Source organism: Zonotrichia albicollis, chromosome 1 (assembly GCF_047830755.1).
Source record: "Zonotrichia albicollis isolate bZonAlb1 chromosome 1, bZonAlb1.hap1, whole genome shotgun sequence".
NCBI lineage: Eukaryota > Metazoa > Chordata > Aves > Passeriformes > Passerellidae > Zonotrichia > Zonotrichia albicollis.
In genome coordinates this window covers 106,053,436-106,077,445 of record NC_133819.1, presented here as the reverse complement: position 1 = coordinate 106,077,445, position 24,010 = coordinate 106,053,436, and the positions used below count along the sequence as shown (strand labels likewise).

Here is a 24,010-nt window from a genome sequence, read left to right as displayed (position 1 = left end):
AACTGGCAAAATTTTGCGACAAACTTCAGTTAATGATCCTGTAAAATCATGACCCTCGATGCAGATATTTTTAGCCTATTACATCATTAGCTATTCTTAAATTTCTAACTTATCTCTGCCTTTGTGCTGGTTTTACTTTGAATGCATTTCATTTTCTACATAGTAGTCAGTGCGCAGCCATACTTTATGCTGAAAAAAAGGCCACATATGAAGTTCAGATTTTTGTACAATTCTGCAGCTGACCTGTAACCAGCAGTGTGCAACGTCTGCTGTGCTAAAAATGCTGGCCAGGGGACTGCACCCACTCTCCTGGGTTGAAAAATGTCTCCATCTCCAAAAAGGCAAAGAGATAGATCTTTACAATAAAGTCTCAAACATGTGAATGAGCTTGTCCACAGTAATGGTTTAGAGAACCATGAGCACTCCCATGGCACTAGCTGTGAAGTGTCCAGTATTCATTATTCCACTGCCTTTTGGGCACTGTTTTCCACTTTGTTTTCTCCTCTTTACAGACCCTCATTTTCTCATCTCAAAACTGTGTGTTACAGAAATACCCTTTAAGGAAGGACACAGAAGGGTAAAAAGAGATCTAAGATACCCCAAAGTGACTATTCCAGCAATCCCAGGTGCTTAAAGGACTGTAGGCTCCACAGTCTGAGGCAAATGAAGGCAATATTACAGACAAAATGAGAATGTATGACCTCCTTCTCCCTCAGCAGAAGTTATTGTTTGGGTTTTACACAAGAAAAGGAAAACTGAATATGCGTGCCTGACATCAAACCAGTCATAAGCAATACTGCTATTTTACTTTAACACAATTTACTTACTGACATGGGAAAAAGGAAGACATGCCACTGCATATTGAACAATAGCAGAGAAAAATCTTACTCAAATATTTGCCTTCACAGCATTTTAGTAGTAGTATTTCGTGGTAATCACATATCCTCTGAACAGAGAGAGACATAATTCTCTCCCAGGATTTTCCTGGGAAGCTGTGAGAAGGCTCAGAGAAAACAATTCTTATCTCTACTTGCTGCACCTGTTGTTATGCACCTGTGGAATGTGTTACAGAGATTATTTACCAAAGAGTGATTTCTTAATTGGACTCTGGTGATGGTGTTTGGATTGATGACCAATGAGGTCAAAGCTGTATTGGACTGCTTGGCATGGGCAATGGGTTTTTCATATAGTACAGGAGAGTGTAGCAAGAATAAAGTGATTGATCAGCCTTCTGCAACCATGGAGTCAATGCTCATCATTCCCCAGTGGGGACTGCTGCTACTACAGTATTTTAACCATGAATACTATCTCCCTAGCAGATCTGAAAAAGTCTCCTGAATTCTGTCAGGGCTATCATTTCCATAAAGGTCATCAAATGAGGCCTTACTTTCTTGTTTTGTTATCAAACAGGTAGCACCAGAGAAGTGATAAATAAACATTCCCTTGTAGATAGTACTCCTGCTATGGTACTGTTGTTGTCCTTTTTTACTTACAAGTTAGGCAACACAACAGAGAAATCACAAATCACACCTTTCTCTCATGTGGCTTGCACATTTTTATGTTCTTGTGGCAGCAGCCAATTTTGCTATTGCCACAACTTCCCATCCTCCAGCTAACGTTTACTAAGTAGCCCCTCATTCCCCCCTAATCACCAGATGTGGTGTTCATGTTTCCAGTCCCATACCACACAGGATTCATGTTTCCAATCCCGTGCCACACTCTGTTATCTACAGATGTTTGTGGAAACAGATAACAAAAAAATAAATTCAAATCATGCAATTCTACAGACAAGCCTTCCTGACAGTTAAAAGAAATCTACAGGCACCTGCAGTAAAAAATATTTCACAAAATAAAGTTACTAATGTGTAAACGAATATTAGATTGAAGAAAACCAGTTGAGAAATAGAGAAGGAGGAAGGAAAAACTAAGCAGCAAAAAACAGAGCTTATGGAAAGTCAAACTTACTTTGTTGTAAGCAAATGCAAATTACTAACTGAAATATAAAAATGGTCTGAAACAAGTAATGGAAATTTCAGATTTTTCTCATCACAGGGAAAGTATGAAAGATGATGCATTTCTTAAGAAAGCATTGTGATTGCAGTGTCAAGACCTCAGTGTCAACAGTGCCTCCCAGCCCTCCTTTTCATAAGACAGGTAGCTAAAAAGCCAAAAAGCCAGAAGGGAGGACCACTACAGAGCTCTGCCTGCAGTTTGGCAGTCAGAGTACTTCCAAGAAAGCCTGGATGTCTTGAGACCAGAAGAATTTTGAATCTCAGCCCTCAGAGCATGGCCCATAACTCTCTAACCCCAAAACAGCCCATGTGCAGGCTCAGACCCAGAGCTGAAAGCCCAGGCTCTGCGGCACATCAAGAGTTCAGCAGGTTAAATAAAAAATGTTGGCGAGTAAAAAGCAACCTTCTTTAGAAAATTTTCAGTCTACTTGAAGAACAACCCTGACAAGAAGGTGATAACCTCAACTCCTTTATGCCAGGAAGGAAAGTCCTCAAAGCTAGGCCCAGCAAAGTGACCCAGCCCCATTAGAACAGCTCTGATGTCATTTTAGTGATGTCAAGGCACATTGAAGCTGCCAAAGAACCCACAGAACCATGCACCTGCCCAACCCCCTGCAGGCTTCCCATGCTTCTGAGATGTGGCCAGGGTTATGGGAACACACCTGGGCAGCTGCTATGCTGTTCACTTATCAGTGACAATGTTACGCTTCCAGAAGATTACAAAGCAAAAATAGATCCATTAAACAGCCCCCAAGCAAGCTTTCAAACCATGCATGGTATTGGGACATCTCTAACCAAATAAATAGTACCTTTTCCCCACAAACTGGTAACCTTAGGACACTGACAAGTAAAAATATGGTGATGTTAAATTTCTAGCAATGCACATATCACTGTTATTCAAAGCACTGCGTACTAGTGATTCGCACTACTCCAACAGGTCAGCTTTGCCTGCACACACACATGCACATACACAATTCTCTCCACAAAAAACTGGCAGACCCAGTCATGGAAACATTGAAGGTCAGGTAGGGGCTGGGTATAGGGCTCTCGGCAACCTGATCTGAACAAAGATGTCCCTGCTCGTTGCAGGGAAGTTGAACTACATGACCTGTAAAGGTCCTTTCCAAATCAAACTATTCTATGAAAAAACCTGCCAGCTGGGACACCACAAGACTTCTTTCAGCAACTGGAACATAGCTTGTGTCCCTTGGCTATTCTCCAGCCCCCTTCCATTCTCCTCCTCTTATGTCCAATCCAAAATAAGCAGTAGGCAAGTCTTTATTGGCATGTTGAGGCTAATGAATGCAATTATCAAGGCAGAGTAGCATTATCTCCTGCAATTTATAGTTGTTTATGTAATTTGGAAATCTATTTTTAAAAGTCAACCCTTTGCTGCTGCTGACACCTATCCAAGCTGAATGCTATGAAGAGGTACGACCTCCTCACTTATCTCACTTCTTTAATAATGTCTAATCTTGCAAAAGAAGTTTTGCTGTTTCCACAGGAGTACATGCCTAGCAATCATTATTCCAAAAACATACCTTACTGATATAATTCTTTTTACTTCACAGAAGTTTAAAAATACAAGTAAAGGTCATATGCTAATTTGACATTTCAAAATCACACTCAAACCTGAAGATTCATAAAAGTTTGATTATGACACTTGATGTACTCCACGTATAGAAAAAGCTTAAAATTACTTCTTTTTGTAATGCAACTGAGTTTTTTTGCAATAACACATAATGTTAAAAGGCTTTAAATAGTAGAGAATACCTAGCCAAAGAAACTTTTACCATTGTCCTGCTAAAACAACAACAGATGTACCAAACAACATACTTTCTGAAAATTCTTCAGTAATCACAGTTGTCACTTGTTGTCACAAGAAGAATTTAGAGCTTAAAAAACCCTTTTAATTTGTTAATGTTGTAAGTAAAATACACACTCCACCAATTTTTTATTTGAATGTGTGATGCTAGAATACTAAAGAAAATCCCATTTAAAATGGGGGAAACAACCTTACAATTTCTTAGGAACACTGAAGATGTGCATAATACCTAGACTGATACTTATTAAATACACCTTTAATATCTCATTACCATCCTGTATTCCTCCATCCTTATCTTCTCCCTTTTTCTTTCATTTCTTACCAACTTTGTAAACTCTTCAGAGCAAGTTTGCGTTTTTATACAGGGCTTGACACAACATAGAGCATTGTACGCTCTGAGCAATTGACATATATAACATAAAAGGAAACCAGATCTTAAATTGTCCTGTTATATTACCTGGTTTCACTTATCACTGATATGCAGATTCTGCCTCAGAAGAATCTTTTGACAGACACTGAACAATCTGATGGCTGGTTAGGAACAGCTGGGGTCTTGGAGACCTACAAAAGTGTAAGGGGCTATTTAAATTATGAATTCAGCATAACAGGTAAATAATTATGTTTAAAAGATGACCCTATCACCTCAAACTATCAACTGCTAATACCACCATGGGATTTCCAAGTTAGCAAGTTTTCTCCTCCAAATTTTCTCCTCCTGAGAAAATGCAATGGTTTCAGGATGGCTGCAGATGTGGAACATCACTTCTGTCATATTCACAAGGTTTTATTCATGGCCAGAGCAGTGGAAAAGCAGCAAACAGGTGTCCAAGGCATAATTTTGTAACTATTTAGGACAGGATCAGATATGACAAATTCCAATCTTAAACTTTTGACTTAATCTGAGAAGCTTAGAACCTGCCTGCACAAGTCCTCTACATACAAGCCATACTTAGGAGGCTGGATTCCCAGGTGCTGGAAGTTCACCTGTTTAGTGGTGAACACAGTGATGGCAGGTTAACAGCTGGGCTTGATCTTAGAGGTCTTTTCTAATCTTAATTATTCTAGGATTCTAGAAAGCCACTGTTTGCAAAGGGACTCCACAGAAAAGACAAATCAATTCTTAAAGAGCCTAAAGAAGGTTATTCCCTTAGAAGGGTTCTGCTGCTTAGCTCGAAGGAGAAAGGTGGCTTCTTGATCCCTAATATTGTTCATCTATCTTTTAGCTGGAATTAAAAAGATAATCTGGAATTGTTCATAGCAGCGGATGTGGAACAGACAACATTGTCATTTCTTGTGCTGTTTTGTAGAGTACAAGGGGTAAACAAGATAAGTGCAGCAGTTATCATTTATTACATGCTTAAGTCCCATACATCATTTACTACTGGATGAGAGCATCTTGGGAGGGCAGGGGAATTCTGACTGGGAAAGCAGAAGCTCCAGGTAGGAATGTCTTCTAAAACTAAAAGCAAATAAAGAATCGCCTATCCCTTGTAGCTGTAGGTAAGATTGCTTACATATTTGTAGGGGGATAGAACATAAGTAAGTAAAGGTAGTGTAGAAAGTAATCTTACCCCCTAAAGAGTTGCAGCTGAGCCAATTATTAGAGATTGGGAACAGGCCTGATGTTAACAGGCCACAGCTGTAGCCAATAAGCAGAGTGTTATAAAAGAGTGGCTTGGTTGGCTGAGGGGAACTGGAGTCAGTTGGCTGCTGTGAGGACAAGGAAGAGTCAGTGCCTAGAGGGGCTATCTACAAGGAACATCAAAGAGCTATGAAACTCCAGCAATATGGAGCCCTTGCAGTGTAATGACAACACATACTGACACTTTAAAAGGTAGACTAAATAAAAACATGCAGCAAGAAACATTTCCCTGGGAAACTACTTCCACTGTTACGTTATCTACTTATTTTGAGTATATGTTTAACTGTGGGGGGAGGGGAAAAAAGCATTTTCTTTGTTTTATTAACTCCACTGCTCCAATAGGCAAAACATGGAATTGAATAGTAATACAGAAACTGGAAATAAGACACAAGTTTTCATTTTCATTTTTATTACAAAATTATCAAAAACTACTCTGCTAACATTTTGAAGTTAAATTTAAATAAATCTTCACAGTGCACCAGGCTACCAAAAGGGAGTAAAGAAGGTAAACAAGTTAGGCAATGTATTTTGTTCTCCATTACAAACAGTCAGAACTCAGGAACCTGCCATCAGGAAAATCAATTTGTCCAGCACCTCTGCCTCAACTGCTATAAATGAGTAAGTGGCAGAGGCCTCATTACATTTTCTTTATATTTTTCAAAGTAAATTTAAGAACAACAAATGATACACAAAGGGTACAATTCTTCAATATATTTTTAAAGGGATCATTTTTTTGTTAGCTGAAAAATACAGCTCACAAGCATGGCTTTATAATGTTCCAGAACATAAGGAAAGAGTCTTTTAAAAAATACATACAATCTGTTAAAACTTCAGAATTTTTAAGATGTTGAGGCTGATCATTTACAATGTCATCAAAAAATTAACACCATATACACAAAGACAGAATTATCAACTGTTTTAAAAGTAACATTTTATATAGAATATGGACAGTCAAGAATTCATATGCCAGTAAATATAATCACTGTTCCTTTTATTTTCTCTAAGGCAGACAGAGTAGGAAGATACACTGCCTTCATAACTATATTAGTTCAAAACCTATTGTTTTGCAAAAAAAAACTTTAAGAAAACATGTATCATTCAGAATTGTTTACTTCCATTGACTCTTGAAAAACAATACAATTCTTTATTATAATTTTTAAAAATAGCACAAGCTACAGTACAGCAGCAGCAATGTGCTATCAGCTCAGATTTGATAGCTGCAGTGAAAATACTTTAAAATATCATTCTTTTCTTGAGGTTTGAAAAAGAACAGGGATGAACTTACACTTAACATTGTTGGCAGATGAAAAATTATTGTTTTAACCCACCATATTAACCTGATGGGTTAATATGATTATTCTTCAAAAACCACAAGCCTATAGAACCACAAAATGCTTATTCTCTAGGGTCATGTTAAACATTGACCAAGAAGGAAAACTGCAGAGTAACTAGCCCAGTTATGCCAACTTTTTACCATTCACTGGATGGTCAAATGTGATTTTGGGGTGGCTGACCACCAGGAACCACCAAAGAAACCCCTGGTACAGAAGAACGTGTATGCAAAGGGAAGGGAGCCTGTGTTAATGATTTTGGGGAAATTAATATCATCAATGTCAATGAATATGTATGTAAAATTAAGAATATAAACAGGAGCTTTCTCTGTAATCAGCATACAAATATTTCAGAGAAGATACTCCCTCATGCACCTGACCGAATAAAGAATGCCTGCTTCTCAAAGCTGCACTGCTGTTAAGGGGTTTTATCTTCACTGGTTTTTGGTAACAAAAGTATCTAAATATGTTCAGATCATCAAAATAAGGGACCACCTTGCACAGAGGGGAGATAGCATTAAACAGATATATTGTCACTTAAAGAGTTCTAACTAAAATGCAATTGGTTTTATTTCTGTTACCTTTAGGTGCACCGTCAATAATAAGGCTAAGTTCAAGAGGCCCCTGGGATGATGTGGAATTTCAGAAGGTATAGATGTTTAAGACCCAGTTCAGTTTTCATTCTCCAGAAGAGTGAAATAATCAATGTGCTGAAACTTCAAGACCTCATTTCCCCAGCTGGTCCAACCAGGCTGTAGATTGCGAGCAAACAACTCCAAGCATTCCACATCTGGCTTGATAAACTCTGCCAGAACTGCTGTGCAAGAGAAAAAAAAAAAGACAACAACAATGACAATGGTACAAATAACAATAGTAAAAAAGTAAAACCTCCCCTGTGATGCTGGCAGAATAAAAAAATGAATGTTTCATTAAAAAAGGGAGAGACAGCAAATTAATTTCAGAGGTTTCATCAAACAGCTGGACTATTTATAGTGAGAAAGTAATCTTAAATAAATGCCCTTGAGATTCTGAAAAATACTGTCAAGGCCTTCAATAGCCTTGATTTATTGGTTTTCATTTAGAGAAAGGGAAGGAGGATTTATTTCAGCCTCTACATAAATGATTTCTGAATTTTTTTACTAATATCAACCAAACACCTCCTAAAGCCTTACTTAGCTCCAATAACATGGGGGCAATACTTATATATATAAATAAATAAATACATAAACCCTTTCCTTAATTAAGAGCACACTCTCTTTTCCTCTGTACCTTAAAGGGGATAAAAGTATTTTTGTAATGAAAACATTATCAAAAGTAAAAAGTAATACTATTATCAAAAGTTAAAAGTAATACCAGTTAAATAAGTACAGCACTAAAAGGGCTAAAAAAATGCAGGAACTATTTTTTTCCCCAATATCAACCTGGCACCAGAAGAGATATTTCTATAACTGTTACTGCTATTCAGTAACATAAATCTCATATTTCTTTTATAGTTGGGGATTTTTGCTGCCTAAATCCAAATATAAAGACGTCTGTCATTAACATCAACTGTGTCACTGATCACTGGTATTCTTGGAGATAGAAAAAGATCTTGCATTTTGCTTGAAAAGTATTATAGTAAAGAGTTTATTGTTAAATGTGTTACTTGTCATATAGAACCATTTAGTCTGTGGCTGGTTTGAGGAACTCCTTAACTACGTTTCATGAAATGGCTACAAAAACATGAGAAAAGCAAAGGGTTAAGGAGCCCCCAACACAGAGAAGGCAGAAAGACTGAAAAACTTATCTATACTAAAAACTGCATGTTAAGTTTTGTGTTTTGCTGCTGAAGATAAAAGAAGAAAAAGTATGGAAACATGACCCTTTCCAAAGAATACTTGGGTCATTTTTAGATCAGATCTGCTAGTGATTTCTGCGTATCTGTCACTTAAAAATACAGCTCATAAGGCCAACATTTTGCTGCTTCACTCAGCCTCTTCAGATATGATCACTGCATAAAGCAAAAACACATCCAGTCAACATACACTGAAGTATGAGAGGAAATTTTTTGGTGCAATCCAAGTACTGACTTTTTGCATCAAGTTTGCCAGTCACAGATGCCCTATGTGAGACCCCAGCTGGTCAGGCCATAGATTGCTCCTGTTGCAGAAAGATGAGCACCCGTTTCACTTTCTAGTGTTAGCCAACCCAAGGTGCATTTCCTACCTACGTGATCACTTCTTCCAAAGCTCCACTGTATTAAAAACTTTTCTGTAAATATTGTTAATGGGTGTTTCCAGGCTTTTTTGTATTTTGGCATGGTGTAAAAATCTATTCGCCTTCTCCCAATCTTTAACAAATGTCACATGAATGTCTCAGATGGGCTATCATCAAGGCAGCTTTTAATCTAAAAAATACTGCTACCAGAAGGAATCTTATTCCAAAAACCTGCTTCTTTTAGAGGCAAGATAAAATGTTTAAACAAATCTAGCATTTACAGAGAAGAGTCTGGGAAGTTTAGAGGAAAATGTACATTCTGACAGAAAACTCACACACTGTTTGGTGTCGTGGGTGTTCATCTAATTAGACACCACTTATGAGTAGTTGCTTAATATCATTTGGCAAACACATCATAATAAAAAAGTGGTAAATTTTATTGTTCTTTTCACAGCTCCATTAAGATAAGAATTTCTTGGGCATAATTTGCTGACAATTTGATCAGAGGGCCAAAGCACCTCCCCTAGGAGGACAAGCTGAGAGTTGGGGTTGCTCATCCTGAAGATGAGAAGGCTTCAGGAAGACCTGATTGTGGATTTTCAATGCTTAAATAGGGGCTATAAGAAAGAAGGCAACAAGCTTATTTTAGCAGCGCCTGCAGCAATACGACAGGGGATAAAGGTTTTAAATGAAAATAGGATCAATTCAGACCAGATATAAGGAAACAATTGTTTACAATGAGGGTGCTGAAACACTGAACAGATTGCTCAGAGAGGTGGTAGATCTTAAAATTCATAAGTTAAAAATAATCTTCATAGCATTGGGTTCAGTAATCCAAAGCAGTTTCAGAAGTCACCAAAAACTTTCATGCCTAAAAGAACAAATTTGAAAAGCACATATCAACCAATCTCAAAGACTGGCTCACCAGAAAGCAAAAAAGGGGTAGCCAAGAAACCAATCAGTTCAACAGAAGCAGGAAAAGTGTGCCAGTCTTTCTATCAATTTGGTTCTAGAATTTAAAAAGGAAGTCGCAGGAATCTCCCTCTCTCCTTCTGGCAGAGACAACATCTTTTTAAACTTCGAGGGCTTTTTAAAAAAACCAGACACATTACATATAATTTGAGATCACATTATAGTATGATTCTTCATTGCTAGGTTGTAGGCATTTACATAATCACATCAGGCAGTAACTTGCACTGCAACGAAATTACCATATCAAAAGAGCTGAATTTTGCTGGCTTAAAATCTCATTACATTGGTTTCCTTCAAATAGGAAAAATCAGTGTTCAAGTCCCAAATTATGTCTTCTTTGTTAGACCTTTGTATCACCAGTAGACTATCTTAACACACATGGATCTGATCTGCAGCCCTCAAGCAAACCCTTGGGGTTTTTCCTCTGAAAACAGCTTAGAGGAGTTCCATCAGTAGAAAAATTAAGTATTGAGTTTTTCTACCACAGGAATAGATTGAAAAACAAAACCCAGAACACAATTACTTCTATCCACTTACAGATACCACTGACAGGAAACAGGTTAAATAGATTATAAACAGCCTGTTCTTTATCATTTGCAAGTGTCACAAACACCAAGACAGCAGCTCAGGTACTTGAGCACCTAATGCCCTAGGACACGTGAAGCGAGCACAAAGGTAGCTGGCAGACACAACAGCTCCAGAAAACCCATTTCATTCCAAAGCATAATCCAGTGGCCAGGCAGGAGACTTGACACACCTGCACATTCCTAATCCCAGACACATATTGAAGATGCATGCTCAGAAAATTGTTTAAATGAGCTAAAGAATTATCTTTGAAACAAGCAACATTTTTTGAACTTCCACTCCCTAAAAAGCAAGTTCTGCATTGATAAATTGGATATATAAAGTGAAAATAAGCGTCTGCTTTTTCACTGCCTGATCAGTGAGCCTTGCAAAGCACAAAGCACAAGTTATTTCAGTTTAAAATAACCCTTCAAAAGAGTTTGCGACATAGAGGTCCTTATTGCCCAATTTGTCTAAACCCTGGACCAGAAAATGATCTGAAATCCAGCTCAAAGATGGCATTACAGCACTCCGTCTTTCCTGAACTTCAAGTTAAATCTAGATGCTGATGCAACAATCAATTAGTCTTACAGCAAGGGCTCACAAGGCCTATAAGGAAACAAAAGGCATTTACTTCTTTTAGTTCCAAGCAAACCTTTATAACATGGCCTAATAAACCATCATTGCTACAGGAGGAGGGACCTCCCATGACTCCTCATTGCACAGTTCTGCTGAATATATGCAAATTGGCTAGAACATAGCCAAGAATTAATTCCACTGCTTTTAGGCAAACTCCTACACAACAGCATTATTTTCTGACAATAAATGCATATACTTAAAAACTGGAAGAGCAATGGCTATAACAAGAACAATCTGTAATACAGGAAAAGGAAAAAAGGTGATGTGAAGTTATGTAGAACTTCATACATATCTGTAACAGAGTATCTTTTGTGCTCTCTAAGAGCACCATTGAATTGAATTAGGAAGAAAACCTGCTGTTATTTGAATCAAAACCTGGAGTAATAAAATTTGATTTTAACACATTTGCATAAAGCAGCTTAAGTACATTTACAATGACATATTAGAGCTCTAAGCATTGAACACAGCACATGCATCACCAAAACCCCTACAGTTGCAATTTCATGGTTAAATGCACTGTAGGAACACAAACATCTCTTTTTGATGGCTTACTTTAATTTACATCTTTCTTTTCCCCCAGAGAGATAAACTCTTATAATCAGTCATTAAGTGGCTACATATGTACCAACATACAACCTTTATTGTTGTAATAAGAAACAAAGTGCCAGACAGCATCAGTAAATACTAATATTTTTGGCTTTGTTACTACTAAAACAAAGCATAAAGAATGTGTCTGACTCATCAAGTGTCCTTCTCCCCCCTTGCCAAATCCCTGCTTCTGTTCAAATTTCTTCTGAACCCCTCTAGGATGTAGCTCAGCTGCTCTCTACTGGCTGCTTGAGATTATTGCCTGGTCGTGAAAGCAACACCTTGTACAGCACAAAAGTTAAAGCATCAGCAATCAGCTTTTGCTTTACTGTCTACCTTTTCATTACATAACCATATTCTGCATAGACCTGCCAAAAAACCTGTAGGATATACGTGGATTTTCACAAAAACTTTTTAAACTATTCATATTGCTCCAAGCAAGTTCATTTTTTCAAAGAGAAATACAAATGCTGCCCAATGTTATCAAATCCCATTACTCAACTGAAGACTCAAGGAATACACCCAAAAATTAGGAAGGACAGTTTCCTTCAAATTCCACTCAGGGTTATAATTTATAACGTATTCTCCAATATGGTTTCTAGATCTGCCCTACAAAATAATTGCTCCGAGGACCATTGCTGCACTAAAATTTTCCATAATACATCCAAACTGCTGGTTTGCACCCTTGGATGCCTCACAAGTGTCCTGTTTGTGTCCAAGTTTGCTGATAAATATTGGCTTGCTAAAGAGACCCTAGTGACAGCCTCATAAATAACCACCCCACTGTTCATTAGCTTAAATCAACACATATACACCCTGCTGTAGCCCTAATTCTTGGAGATGTGGCTTCAGGATGGCACAAAGATCCTTCTAGAACTGCCCTTCTGTTTCTTCCATTTTTAGCTAACCAAAGTATGTCCTTTCTACTAGTTTTTTAACAGGTGTGTGTGTATGTATACATATATATATATGGTAATTTAATAAATGCAAGCCCCCAAACACAGATGCTAGAACATCCCTGGAGATACAACAATTGCTCAGATCAAAAGTAGTTCTACCCCTTGGGAAGAGAAAAAGAAAAGCATATCAGTGAAGCAAAGTGTGACACCTCTCCTCTCCAAGAGCATTAAACATTTCTTCTACTTGCCTTTCTGATGTGAATACAAAACACCTGGAATATTTGCAGACTCATTGTGAGCTTCCCCCTTGGTGGAGGATTAAATCGATTTTGGGTGAGATTTTAAATATATTTCTTACCACAGCCTCGGAAAGTTCTAAGGTGCTGTAATGATGAAAGAAGTACCACTTCCTATTGACTAAATTAGTCAAAGTGCTCCAGAACAATTCTTTGTACCAACTCTAAAAAGTTTAATTTATACCCACACTAACTGGCTGGCTGGAATTACTGCATCAATTTCAGTGAGCGAAACACAACTTCAGTGAGCGAAATACAACTCCTCAGAAACAAGCAAGGCATACCTTATTTTTTGCCTCTTGTTAGCAGTCTTAAAATAGTTAAGTTTTTGGATTTAAAGGCATAATTGCACTGTAGGCATATAATCAATTCATGCAGATATGTAAACATTTATTTCAGGATGACATAATAAAGAAACAGGTTTCTGCTTTCCTGTTTTATGTACTCCCAAAGTTCTCTCCCACACAAGGTACTTTAGGTCATTTGTCACGACTTCATATATGAAGTATCTGTAAAACTGTTTCTGCAGCATTTAAAAGATAAATTTTGAAAAATGCAATATTTTTTCTACGTCTACCCAAAATGTTCACACAGTACTACTTGAAGTTCTGCTTTTCACATTAATTTTCTCTCAGGATGAGGTGCTTCAGAACACTTTAAGAGGAACCACAAGTTCTGTTGAGTAAAATTGCTTGACAGATGGGAAATTAAGGCATTTCTAGGTACATCCCATAATGAGGCATCCAAGATCACTGTGCTACAGAAACATTAGGCATAAAAACCAAAACATACCAGCAAGAGGAGGTTTATGTGAATGCAGACTGCAGGGTATGCTGACAATTAACTGATGCTCTGGAATTGGAAGAACACCTTCAGATTTCCTGTCATATAAATCAGAAAAGAAAAGAAATGTGAGAATGAATGAATGAATGTTACCCAATGTGATGCTACAGCTCTTGCAGAGTTATTTCAGATGGGAGATAACACACAGAATGTTCATTCACAAACTTCAAAGTCCAAGGGAAATTAAATGTTGCTCAGACATAATACATAAAACAACTTATGGAACAAATTATGAAATCATTGAGGCTTTGGACAAAACATGGTTTACAATAGCCATGCAAAGCCACTGAGAAAAAACAATGCAGTCTTTTATGTCAGTATGTATGGAACAACAGCAGCATCCCCAAAATGGCATCAGCCTGTGCCAAGGGCTCGTGGTCCAAGAGAACCTGTCAGCAAAGGAAGCCCTGTCCACAAGGCTTTTGTCCAAGAGTTTCCCAAGAGAGCAGATGCAGGAACACACAGGGGTTCCCTTCTTTAGTCTCACTAAGGCACTCCCTTACTCCAAAGCTAATAAGGCTATCTTTAGGTTCACAATCAGCCAAGAGATTTTGGGACATTATATTGCATTATGAGTTAGTGATACATACAAAGGGAATCCTAGCAGCTGAAAAAAAAAAAGACATTTACCATAAATATCCTGACATACCTTAAGGCTTCCTTTACATCTGCCTGAACTCTCCCCAATATGAGAACTTCATAGGGTTTTTTGTGCAAAGAATCCAAAGGCAACACAAATTCTCCAGCTGTAGTAATCTGACACAAAAGAGTTAAAAATATACAGCAGAAAATTTTAATATCCCATATTTTCCCAAGACCTTTTCCTTTAAAAAAAGAAGGATATTGATGATATCACAGCTTTCAAATAGCGACGTAAATGGTAGTAAATAGACAAATGAGAAGAACACAAAGTGTCATAGTGCAAGTCTTCTCAGTCTCCAAGAAAGCAACAAAATAAAGAACTTACTTTTACCCAGTGCCACTCAGCAAGTGTTTTCACTGACCAGTGAGGATAAAGTTCATCCTTAACAAAACGTAAGTGCTTCTGTCTGTTAGTCACCCACATGACTACAAGACAATTTGGAGCAGCTAGTGCTGGTACAGGAATCTGCTTGATTTGCCATGAAGACAAGTAGCTGTACCTGTGCCAATAAAGTAAGAAAGCAAATTAGCATATACCAACCATAAAACTTTCAAAGCAAAACAAATGGATAAAAAAATTACACAGACCACTCACTTCAAGAATCATCTCCTGACAATCTAAGTCATAAAAATAGTTCAAGACTGACACCCAGTGGACAATTCCGAGAGATTTGATATAAAATCATTAGTGTATGAACATAAGTTTTGCTGAGCAGAACCTTGAACTATGTACTTTCACTATGCCTTGAAATAAAGCACTATTAGTTGTGACTCTTAAGTTTAGGAGCCCATGTTTCTTTTCATTTAAGAACTATCAGATGTAACTCAATATTCTCATCCTTGTGCCAGAACAAAGCTATTTAGTGAACAGCTTCTTAGGCAATGTAATGCTATTCATTTCTCATAATAAACTCTCTTCTGAATGAAAATGACAAGTGAGTCACACTAATTTGAATGGCAACAGAACAGGTCATTAGAGATAACAACTTCTCCAATTATTTTCACAAGTTGTTCATTTTTTTTAATTATCAGCCATGGTGGAAGTTTTCTAGGTTATTCAAAACCATTCTGCACTTTTCTGAACTAACTGAATGCTACATTGGTGAATCCAGGATGCTTTCCAGATCCTGTCCTGTTCTACCATTTTTTTTTCATGATGCAATTCTACACTATCAATAAACTGCAGCTCGTGGAACCTACACACTGCAGCACCAAAAATATTGGCACACTGCCTAATGAAAATTGGCAGCCACCATGTGGGTAGCCAGGACCCTACACAATGCTACAGTGAGAAACAGCAAACAAGGATAAAATCCAAATACCTCCTGGACTGTCTAGAGGAGAAAGTATTCACCTAGATGAGAAATGCTTCACAATGACTAGCTGCCAACAAGATAATTATGAGCAGTGATGGCTCCTCCATTTTTTGCCTTTATTTCATAAGGGAGAAAGGATCTTGGTGACTAACTTATGCTCATAACTACAATTATTCTCTGAGTACCTTATATACTCAAGAAAGACACTTCTGAATGAGAAATGTCTCATTTGAATGAGAGTTTAGAGAGGTTTCTGAAGGGCTTTCAAAGGACAGCCTACACATCCGTCCCTACATCTTCAAATGTTATGTCTTCATAACAAGATCAAAAGCCACGGCAAACTTTATTCTAGAAAGTTGTAAGACCATATTTCCTGTCCACCCTTCTTTCAAAGAGATACAATTCCATGGTAATAAGAGGACTCCACTAGCATAAACATGATGTTACTCAGCAGTGGAGGAAGCCCATAAAAAATTAAGTTAATAACTTCATAAACTACAGTACTCAGAGCTCCTATTGCACTAGAAGATTTCACTGCTGCATTATCATGTTTTTCTAAACATTAGACTCAAGCTTAAGTTACACCTCAAATTAAATAAAAACGCACTCCAACTTCCTAGCAAGATTTCAGTCCTGGAAATACTTACATATTTATCTAGCTTTATGTCCACTGAAGAAACCTTATTAATTACAAACTAATATGTGCATGATCTGGGCTGTACAGAACAGCTGAATCCATACTTTCTTTGTAAAGAGCTAACATTCTCTCACCAGCTAGATAATTCAAGATCTACTCTTGCAAATATCTTGTATGCCAAGTATCCAACACATTTCAGTGAAATACCTAAGGCAGTCCATAGATTTGAAGGTAAGCATGTGTGAAAATATTTACAAGTTTGAGCTACAGTCTCACAGTGGTCCTGGATTGGATCAATATATTAAAATGTTAATTACCCTCTGTAATCTACGATGACAAAGTTTTGTTGATTTTACTAAAAAACATACCTGTTACTCCTTTTAACAGACTTGTTCTCCCATGGTGGATCAATCACAATTACATCATATTTTTTCTTGTCTGGCAAGTGAAATTAAAAAAAAAAAAAGAAAAATCAGTAAAGTAGCTTTAAAAAAAATCTATGAGTTAAAACAGATATATAGCAAAACTGCAAATTTCTTCTGTTCTTTTCAAATAAGAAGTTAAAAGACTTTTGACATGCTTGTGTTAATTCAGATAATCATATCCATAAAATTCAGTATTTTTTGGCTGATTACCTAAGGAAAAGACTTTTATGTGGTCTGTGTCAGATCCCTCTAAGAAAGTTTGAGTATCTTTAGGACTTTCAGGGAAAGAAAGGATAGCAGAGTGCAAGTCTCAAAAGTAAAATTTTTTCAAAGTTTCCCAACAGAAGTTATGCAATAAGGCATCCAGCTGAGTGAAAAGCTACAGCCCTGAATGCAAGATTCCTGTCCTGTTTGATCTTTTATCAGGCCAACAGAGACATGCAGAGCTTCAAGCCAGCTCTAGAAAACTGTTTTGCACTACTGGAGGTAAAGAGAGACAGATAGTGTATGAAATGAGAATCAATGAAGAGTAAAAGAACCGATAGAGTTTTCATGGGAGAAGCTGAGTTTACTTTAGCTGGAGGATAAAAGATACAGAACACATGCACAAAAAAACAGAACTCCCCAATTTTAATTCTCCAGAGAACATCTTTGTTCTTTCATTTAGTCTGACAGCAAGAACAACAGCTTAGTATTTGATGTTCATGAAATGTGATTACTACACATTATTCATTTAACACTGGAGGTGTTATCCTCACAGTGGACTGACCAGCAAGAATTACTTCTATTTTGGCAGGTGAAAGGGAAGATGAAAAATAACAATTAAAATGGACAGCAGATTTACTCAGGAAAAAAGTCTACAGTCAGGGCATTATGTTAACATTCACTGTTGCTTATTTCAAAAGCATTTGCTCAGATTTCTTGGACTGCTCTGTAACTCTTTGGAGAATCTTATATGCTCCACTGTGGAGAGTGGTAGCAGAATGATAATAATCTTCTTTCTTTCCTACAGATGAAAACAGCTTCCTAGCTAGATTTTGGACTTCAAATGCAAAATTATTATTTAGATAGCAAGATTCTACTTCCTGATTATCTTCTCAATAAAAAACAAAATTAAAAAATCATAGCATCTAAATTACATATGCTTCCTCTCTTCTCATGTGCAATTAAAAAAAATCTAAAATTACTGATTAGAGGGAAGAGCAGTAATGCCCAGCTCTTGCTCACAGGCAACATCTTTCCTGTAAGACTGTCTGGTAAATCCTAGCTATGACTGATAGTGACAAAAATAATAGTAATAATAATGAAGGTCAATTTGAAAGCTACTGGAATGGCACTGAAGACTTATGCATGCTGTCAGCTTAGGGCTGGGGATAGTGCCTTGGATAGCTTTTGATCTACTTTTACAGAGAACTTGATTATTCCAAAATCCCCTCATTTCCCTGTTGCTGATTTTTACATAAGCCAATACCCTCAGCTGTGAAACACAGAAGCTGAAAAGACAAGTCATGCTTGCTACTGGTGGTCTTGCCTTCCAGCTGGGTGCAACAGCCTCTCAAACTGTTACCCTCCCTGGGGGATACTGGGTTTTGTTCCACGACCTGTTTATTCCAATCTAAAAAGACCCTGCCACTGAACAGGATGAGTCTGTAAGTGAACATTAGCTTTATGGTGCACTACCTCATCCCCCCGCCATGGACTAATCTAGCTAAAAATCAAGACAGCAGCATCACCACTTCAGCAGCAGCATGGACCTACCTATGCTAAAGGCTTATCCTGTGGGACAGGGACCCAGCAGCACAGCTAGTCTCAATTCAACGTTTCCATGCCTTCTAAGCTGATAGCTGCTCAGAACACGCTCACAAACTGCTGCATTTTGGCTGAGACTTTTAAAGGAGCCTCCTGGAGACAAATAATCCCCTCATAACATGATTTCCTAGCCAACCTTCAACATTCCTTTGAAAGTCCTTACCTATTTGCACAAAGTTAGAAATATCACCTTGAAAGCCTGCAGCAGCATTTGCTATGAGCGTAATGCTATAGCTAAAATCTGTTCACTGAGTCATCTTGACATTAACTGCCCTTCTTGGGCAGGAGAAAACCACCTAAAGATACTTACAGTTCAGCAGGGGCTGTAAACATGAAATATCAGATAAGAGGAAACTGCTTCTTGGTGGCACCAAGTATTTCTGCCCCATTAACACAATAATCTTTGCACAGTTTGAGCTGTTTTCCACAACATACGAAAGCAGGTCCTGCTCTGCACTGGAGGTTTCCTCCTCTAGCACACATACAGCTTGATGGTCACTTTCATTCACAGCTGGAAACTGCTTTGCCATTTCACATAGTTCAGCCAACCCACAGACAATGTGCTGAGGAACATTATTCTTCCTGCAACTGAGTTTTGCAGTCATACGGTGAAGAAAACCACTTTTGAGTCCCTCTTGGACTAAATCCAAAGTCCCTTCCCAAATGAGCTTCCTGACCTGTATGGTGACAAAAAAAAAAAAAAAAAAAAAAAAAAAAAAGGAAAAAAGAAAAGATCTTTCAAGTGTCTGTTTGACCAGGGAATACAACTGAAATCAAAACATTTTCAATCTGCAGGCAGGGAAAAGTATCCTTGCCAATTACTGAGATCATTGGCTCAAAAGCTACAAAGGTTTTATAATAAGGCGTCTTGGTCTAACCCCAGCTGGCAACCAAGTACCACACAGCCATTTGCTTACACCACATGCCTCCCAGTCCCTGGTGGGGAGAAGAATCCAAGGAAAAAAAGCAAACCTCATGGGCTACTGTAAGATCAGTTTAAAAACTGAAACTAAAAAATTATTATCATTACTTTTATTATTGAAAAGTGGGAGTGAGACAAAAGTAATGCCCAAAAGACACAACTGATGCACAGTAAGAACACCTACTGACTGATGTCCAGCCCATCCCTAAGTAGCAAATCCATGGCTCCTGGCCAACTCCTATTGTTTATATAGTGAGCACGATATCCTATATCCTATGGAATATCCCTCTGGCCAGTTCGGGGCATCTGTCCTGGCTGTGTTCCCTCCCAGCTTCCTTTGTGCACCTGCTCATTGGCAGAGCACAGGAAACTGAAAACTCCTTGACTCAGGGTAAGCACGGCTTAACACGCTAATGTTTCAATTGTTGCAGTCAACATTACCCTCATGCTAAACCCAAAATGAGAATATTTGATGTTTTCCGACCTATCCTGACCAGGCTGGAAAGGACAAAGCAGCTGCATCTGGGTGCAGACATTAGGGCAACAGATCTAGCTTTAGCATTCAATATGTTAACTCTGGGGCTTTTTAGAAGTCTTAGGTTTATTTTTCATTTGCAGCACTCCCAACTCCATCAACTGTGCATTAGCTGTCCAGCTACCAAGCAGAAAACTAACTCTATCCCAGCCAAAACCAGGACACCACACTGTTGTTGGTTTTCATGTTTTGGTAAAGTTACAATAATTAGAATGCTGGAGAAAGAAAGAGTGATAAACTACTGAATAAAACATTTCAGACAACAGATGTGGAATATCATTGTTTCAACCAAACACAAATTTCAAAGCAATTATCTGAAGTTTAATTTAAAATTCTAATTTAATTTCAAGTTACTGTGCCCATGAACATCTTTTTAATTAAAATGTATACTGGGATCTAAAAATCAGTAATTTTCCACATTTCAATTCACTTCATAAAACAACAGTTTATGCATTTTACAGTCATACAGAAGTACCATCAGTAAATCAAATTAAAGTATCAGAACTCAATTTTTGCAACTTTTCTAAGTGGCAAACATCTCAAATAGCCTGTTAGTCAGTCCAGGATGACACAAGTCTTGGATGTATTTACACTGTCATTCACCTACTGGGGAGTCAGCACCTCCGCTTCACAAAATTTAGAGACCCATTTTATTCCAAATCATGGAGCCTTTATGAGTTTTGATTGTCAGTGAGGTGGGTTTATCCATTTGTCCATTGTCAGTTACAGGGGCTTTATTAAAGCCCCTGTAAAAAGCCATTATACTGTGGTTTCAAAAGCTTCTGATTACAGAATCTTCAAGATTACAAGAGGGCTTTACAAAATGCACTTTATTACAATTCCCAGATTAGTGGAAGAGGAAGAAAAAGATTTTTTTTTATAATTTAATAACGCCACCTCTAGATATCAGACAGTACAGAGTTATAAATTTTTAGTACCTAGGTTTGTGATAAAAAAAGCTCATATTGCTTCAACAGAATTAATAAACATATCTTCAGAAATTATACCTTCTTACATGCATGTGTTAATTTACAGATGGACAAAGTCTTGAATATGAAGCAATCAAAGCAGGAGATTTAACAAATGGCTGCTGAAGGAGTTTAGCGTATTTTGTACTCTTCCCTATATTGACACTGACTGAAATTCATACATGGATTCAACAGCTGAAATTCATAGATTCACTTGCAAAAACAAAAAATTGCGGTTGTTTGGATTTATTTTTGATGAGTCTACAGATATAAATAAGTGTCAAAATAATCTGCCTTAACTTGCAGAGGTATAACCTTTAATAACACAAATTTAGTAAAAACCCAATACTTTCTAATCTGTGAATGATACAAGAGGCTAACTGGAGTCACTGATTTTTCCGAACTCTGTATCTTCCACATATTCACCAAATATCACCAAAGTTACACATACCTCCAAGGAATCAAACTTCTTTTTTTAATTTCTTTCCTTATTTCTATTGTTGAATGATTTTTTAGCCTTTGTGTTTTCATAATCATGTTGATGCTGAACTTCAAAGTTTTCTCCTTTAAGGTGATTCTGCACATGCACAGCTTATTCAAAAACATAATCACAGGACCTCTACACTGTATAAGCAAGTTTACACACACACATGTTTACTACAAGACTGTTGCTATATAAAAGAAAAAAGCATAGTCATCTAAATGTAGTTCAGGCAGAACAGATTTAAGCAAAAAGCCCAATATGATTAAACTTTTGTCAAAGGAAAGAAAGCAAGTGTAGTTCCTAGTTCAGGTTCACATTACTATTTGGGAAAGCAGTAAGAATACATCAAACATTACCTACAGATTGCATTTCTACAATTCATTACTATGTTTCAGTGTAATTCAGTTGTATCTTCGCCAGTACACAACAGACATAAGCATACAGACTTGAATTCAAATTCATTCATAATGTTTTAGTAGGACAATATAAAATGTCAGAGAAAGATTTTTTTTTTTTTCAATTGCAGAATAAGATATTTTGAAGCACATTTGGTCACAAAGTGTTGAGTAACTCCAGCACAGTGTCCTGAAACACTGAAAGCTTATCTTCAGAACAGGTTACGATGCCAATTTCAAATCAGCCAATTCCTAACCTTCAACTCATCACAACACAATATTCAGTTGTCTATAACAGTCCAAGTTACTATATGAATGCAGCTTCCAGGTCTTTCTAATGTCTCAGATGCAAGTTCACATGTATCCACATAGAAGATCCATGCTGTAAGCACAAATTCAAATGAGGACTGGAGAGACTGACCTTCCTTTCCCTTTCCTTCTTTTCACCAGTGGAACAAGCTACAAAACCAGAATTTGTTTGCAACCATGCCCTTCACTCAGCACACGCCCAAAGTCAGGTAGCAGGTACTTGTAAAATATACATTTTTCCAACTTACCTTTGAATGGTATTCCAAAGCATCCAGTTCACCTTGGTTGAACACACATTTCCTTTTACGTTTCTGCAGAATTAGCAAAAACCAACAACAAAATCCATATCATTCCACAGTGAAATAAAAGGGGAAAACACATCAAAAATACCTGAATTACAAATGAACTCTAAAAGCAGAAGGAAGTTTCCTGTTTTTCTATCACAAGTCAAATAAGCAAAAAGATCTGAAAATACCTAACCTGCTGCACGCTTTCACAAGGTACATAGGCTTAAAACTGTTTTAAATTATTCATGGCACTAGAATCTGAAGGCACCTAGTGCACAGTTTGTGCTCATGCCTCCTTCGGGCCCATACTAAAAGTTTCAGCTGCCAAGGGCAGTTTACCAATTAGAGAAAAAAATTAACTATGTCTTCATGATTACATTTATTGGCTTAGACAAGTGACTCTTATTTTCTTTTATCCGTATGGAACAGTACTAAACAACACTGAAAGTAAATTCATACTGTCCTTCCCAATTTGATAATCTGCACAATCTCAACAGCTACCACAGCTTCAGACTGTGTACCTGACCACAACAAGTGTCAGGAGATTTCAGGAGCAATCCAGTGCTTATGAGACACAGAATGCACATTACTGACATGAGGGACACAGGAATATTCTCAAAAGTTCCCACTCTTCTACACTACCTAAAAAGACTCAGGTATGCAAAACCATATTAGTAGTATATTATTTATCAAGGGATTACTGTAATTTACTGTGTTACAGATAACATACCTTCCTAGCAGTGGCAAGAGAATCTCCAGTGTCACTCTTTGCTCCTTCTTGGTATTCCTCTCTGTTGCTGTTGGCCTTTATTTCTGTCAGACTCACCTCAGGGCATCCCTGACACAGCTGCTCCTCAGGAGCTGCAGCTATATAGGGCTTAGAAATATCAAAGAACTCCTCCCGAAACACGTATCTCATTTTTGCTCTTTTACCTTCTGTTTCTACAGCATTTCCAGGACAGTAAGAAGGACCATTGCTTGATGAAGGGGTGGCAGCAAAAGTAGAAATACTGTGACAGTCTTCAGTAGATGTGGCAGAAGTACTGGGAGTGACACCACCAGGGTGTGCAAAGGAGTCACAGACCTCATAGCCACACTGGTTGATGAAAGAGAGATGATCCACAAGCCATCCCACTGCCAGACGATGTACCACGGACATCGTAAGTCCCCTTTTCAGGATGAAAAATCAGCTCCCTGAAACCATGGCCTTCATCAACCATTCGCTCTTCCTGGAGCAACCTCCTCCTGTGGGAATTTTTATAAGAATTCACTTTACAGAATTATCACTGTTTAATAAATTAGCACCTACCTTCTGACAGACATTTCCATGCCCACACAGGGCACACTGTTGAAACTCCTGACTTCATCTGCTTTCCCCATTATGTTCATCCCTATACCACTACTATTTTTATAGCAGCTAAATTTTACACAACTTTTTTATACTTTTATACGGTATGCACTTACTCTTTTTAAC

At 37.6% G+C, this 24,010-nt stretch overlaps 1 protein-coding gene across 12 annotated transcripts in view; it reads right to left on the bottom strand.

The window, feature by feature from the left end:
* METTL4 (methyltransferase 4, N6-adenosine) overlaps positions 1–24,010 on the bottom strand; it is a 52,541-nt gene that overhangs the window by 27,256 nt on the left and 1,275 nt on the right. For 6 of the 12 annotated variants that reach the window (XR_012582132.1, XR_012582129.1, XR_012582128.1 and 3 more), the window contains exons 2-10: positions 23,267–23,781; positions 22,498–22,560; positions 18,947–19,313; positions 16,771–16,840; positions 14,775–14,949; positions 14,457–14,563; positions 13,757–13,845; positions 7,392–7,627; positions 4,295–4,398 (exon numbers count right to left, since the gene is read on the bottom strand). Coding sequence is in view for 2 of the 12 variants with exons in the window: in XM_074549245.1 (XP_074405346.1) it covers positions 7,482–7,627; positions 13,757–13,845; positions 14,457–14,563; positions 14,775–14,949; positions 16,771–16,840; positions 18,947–19,313; positions 22,498–22,560; positions 23,267–23,695 (1,446 nt within the window). In the remaining 10 variants the exon portion in view is untranslated. Of the gene's footprint in view, positions 1–4,294; positions 4,399–5,867; positions 7,628–13,756; positions 13,846–14,456; positions 14,564–14,774; positions 14,950–16,770; positions 16,841–18,946; positions 19,314–22,497; positions 22,561–23,266; positions 23,782–24,010 lie in introns of those variants that run through there. The other 6 variants (XR_012582137.1, XR_012582133.1, XR_012582138.1 and 3 more) reach the window with 3 other exon arrangements.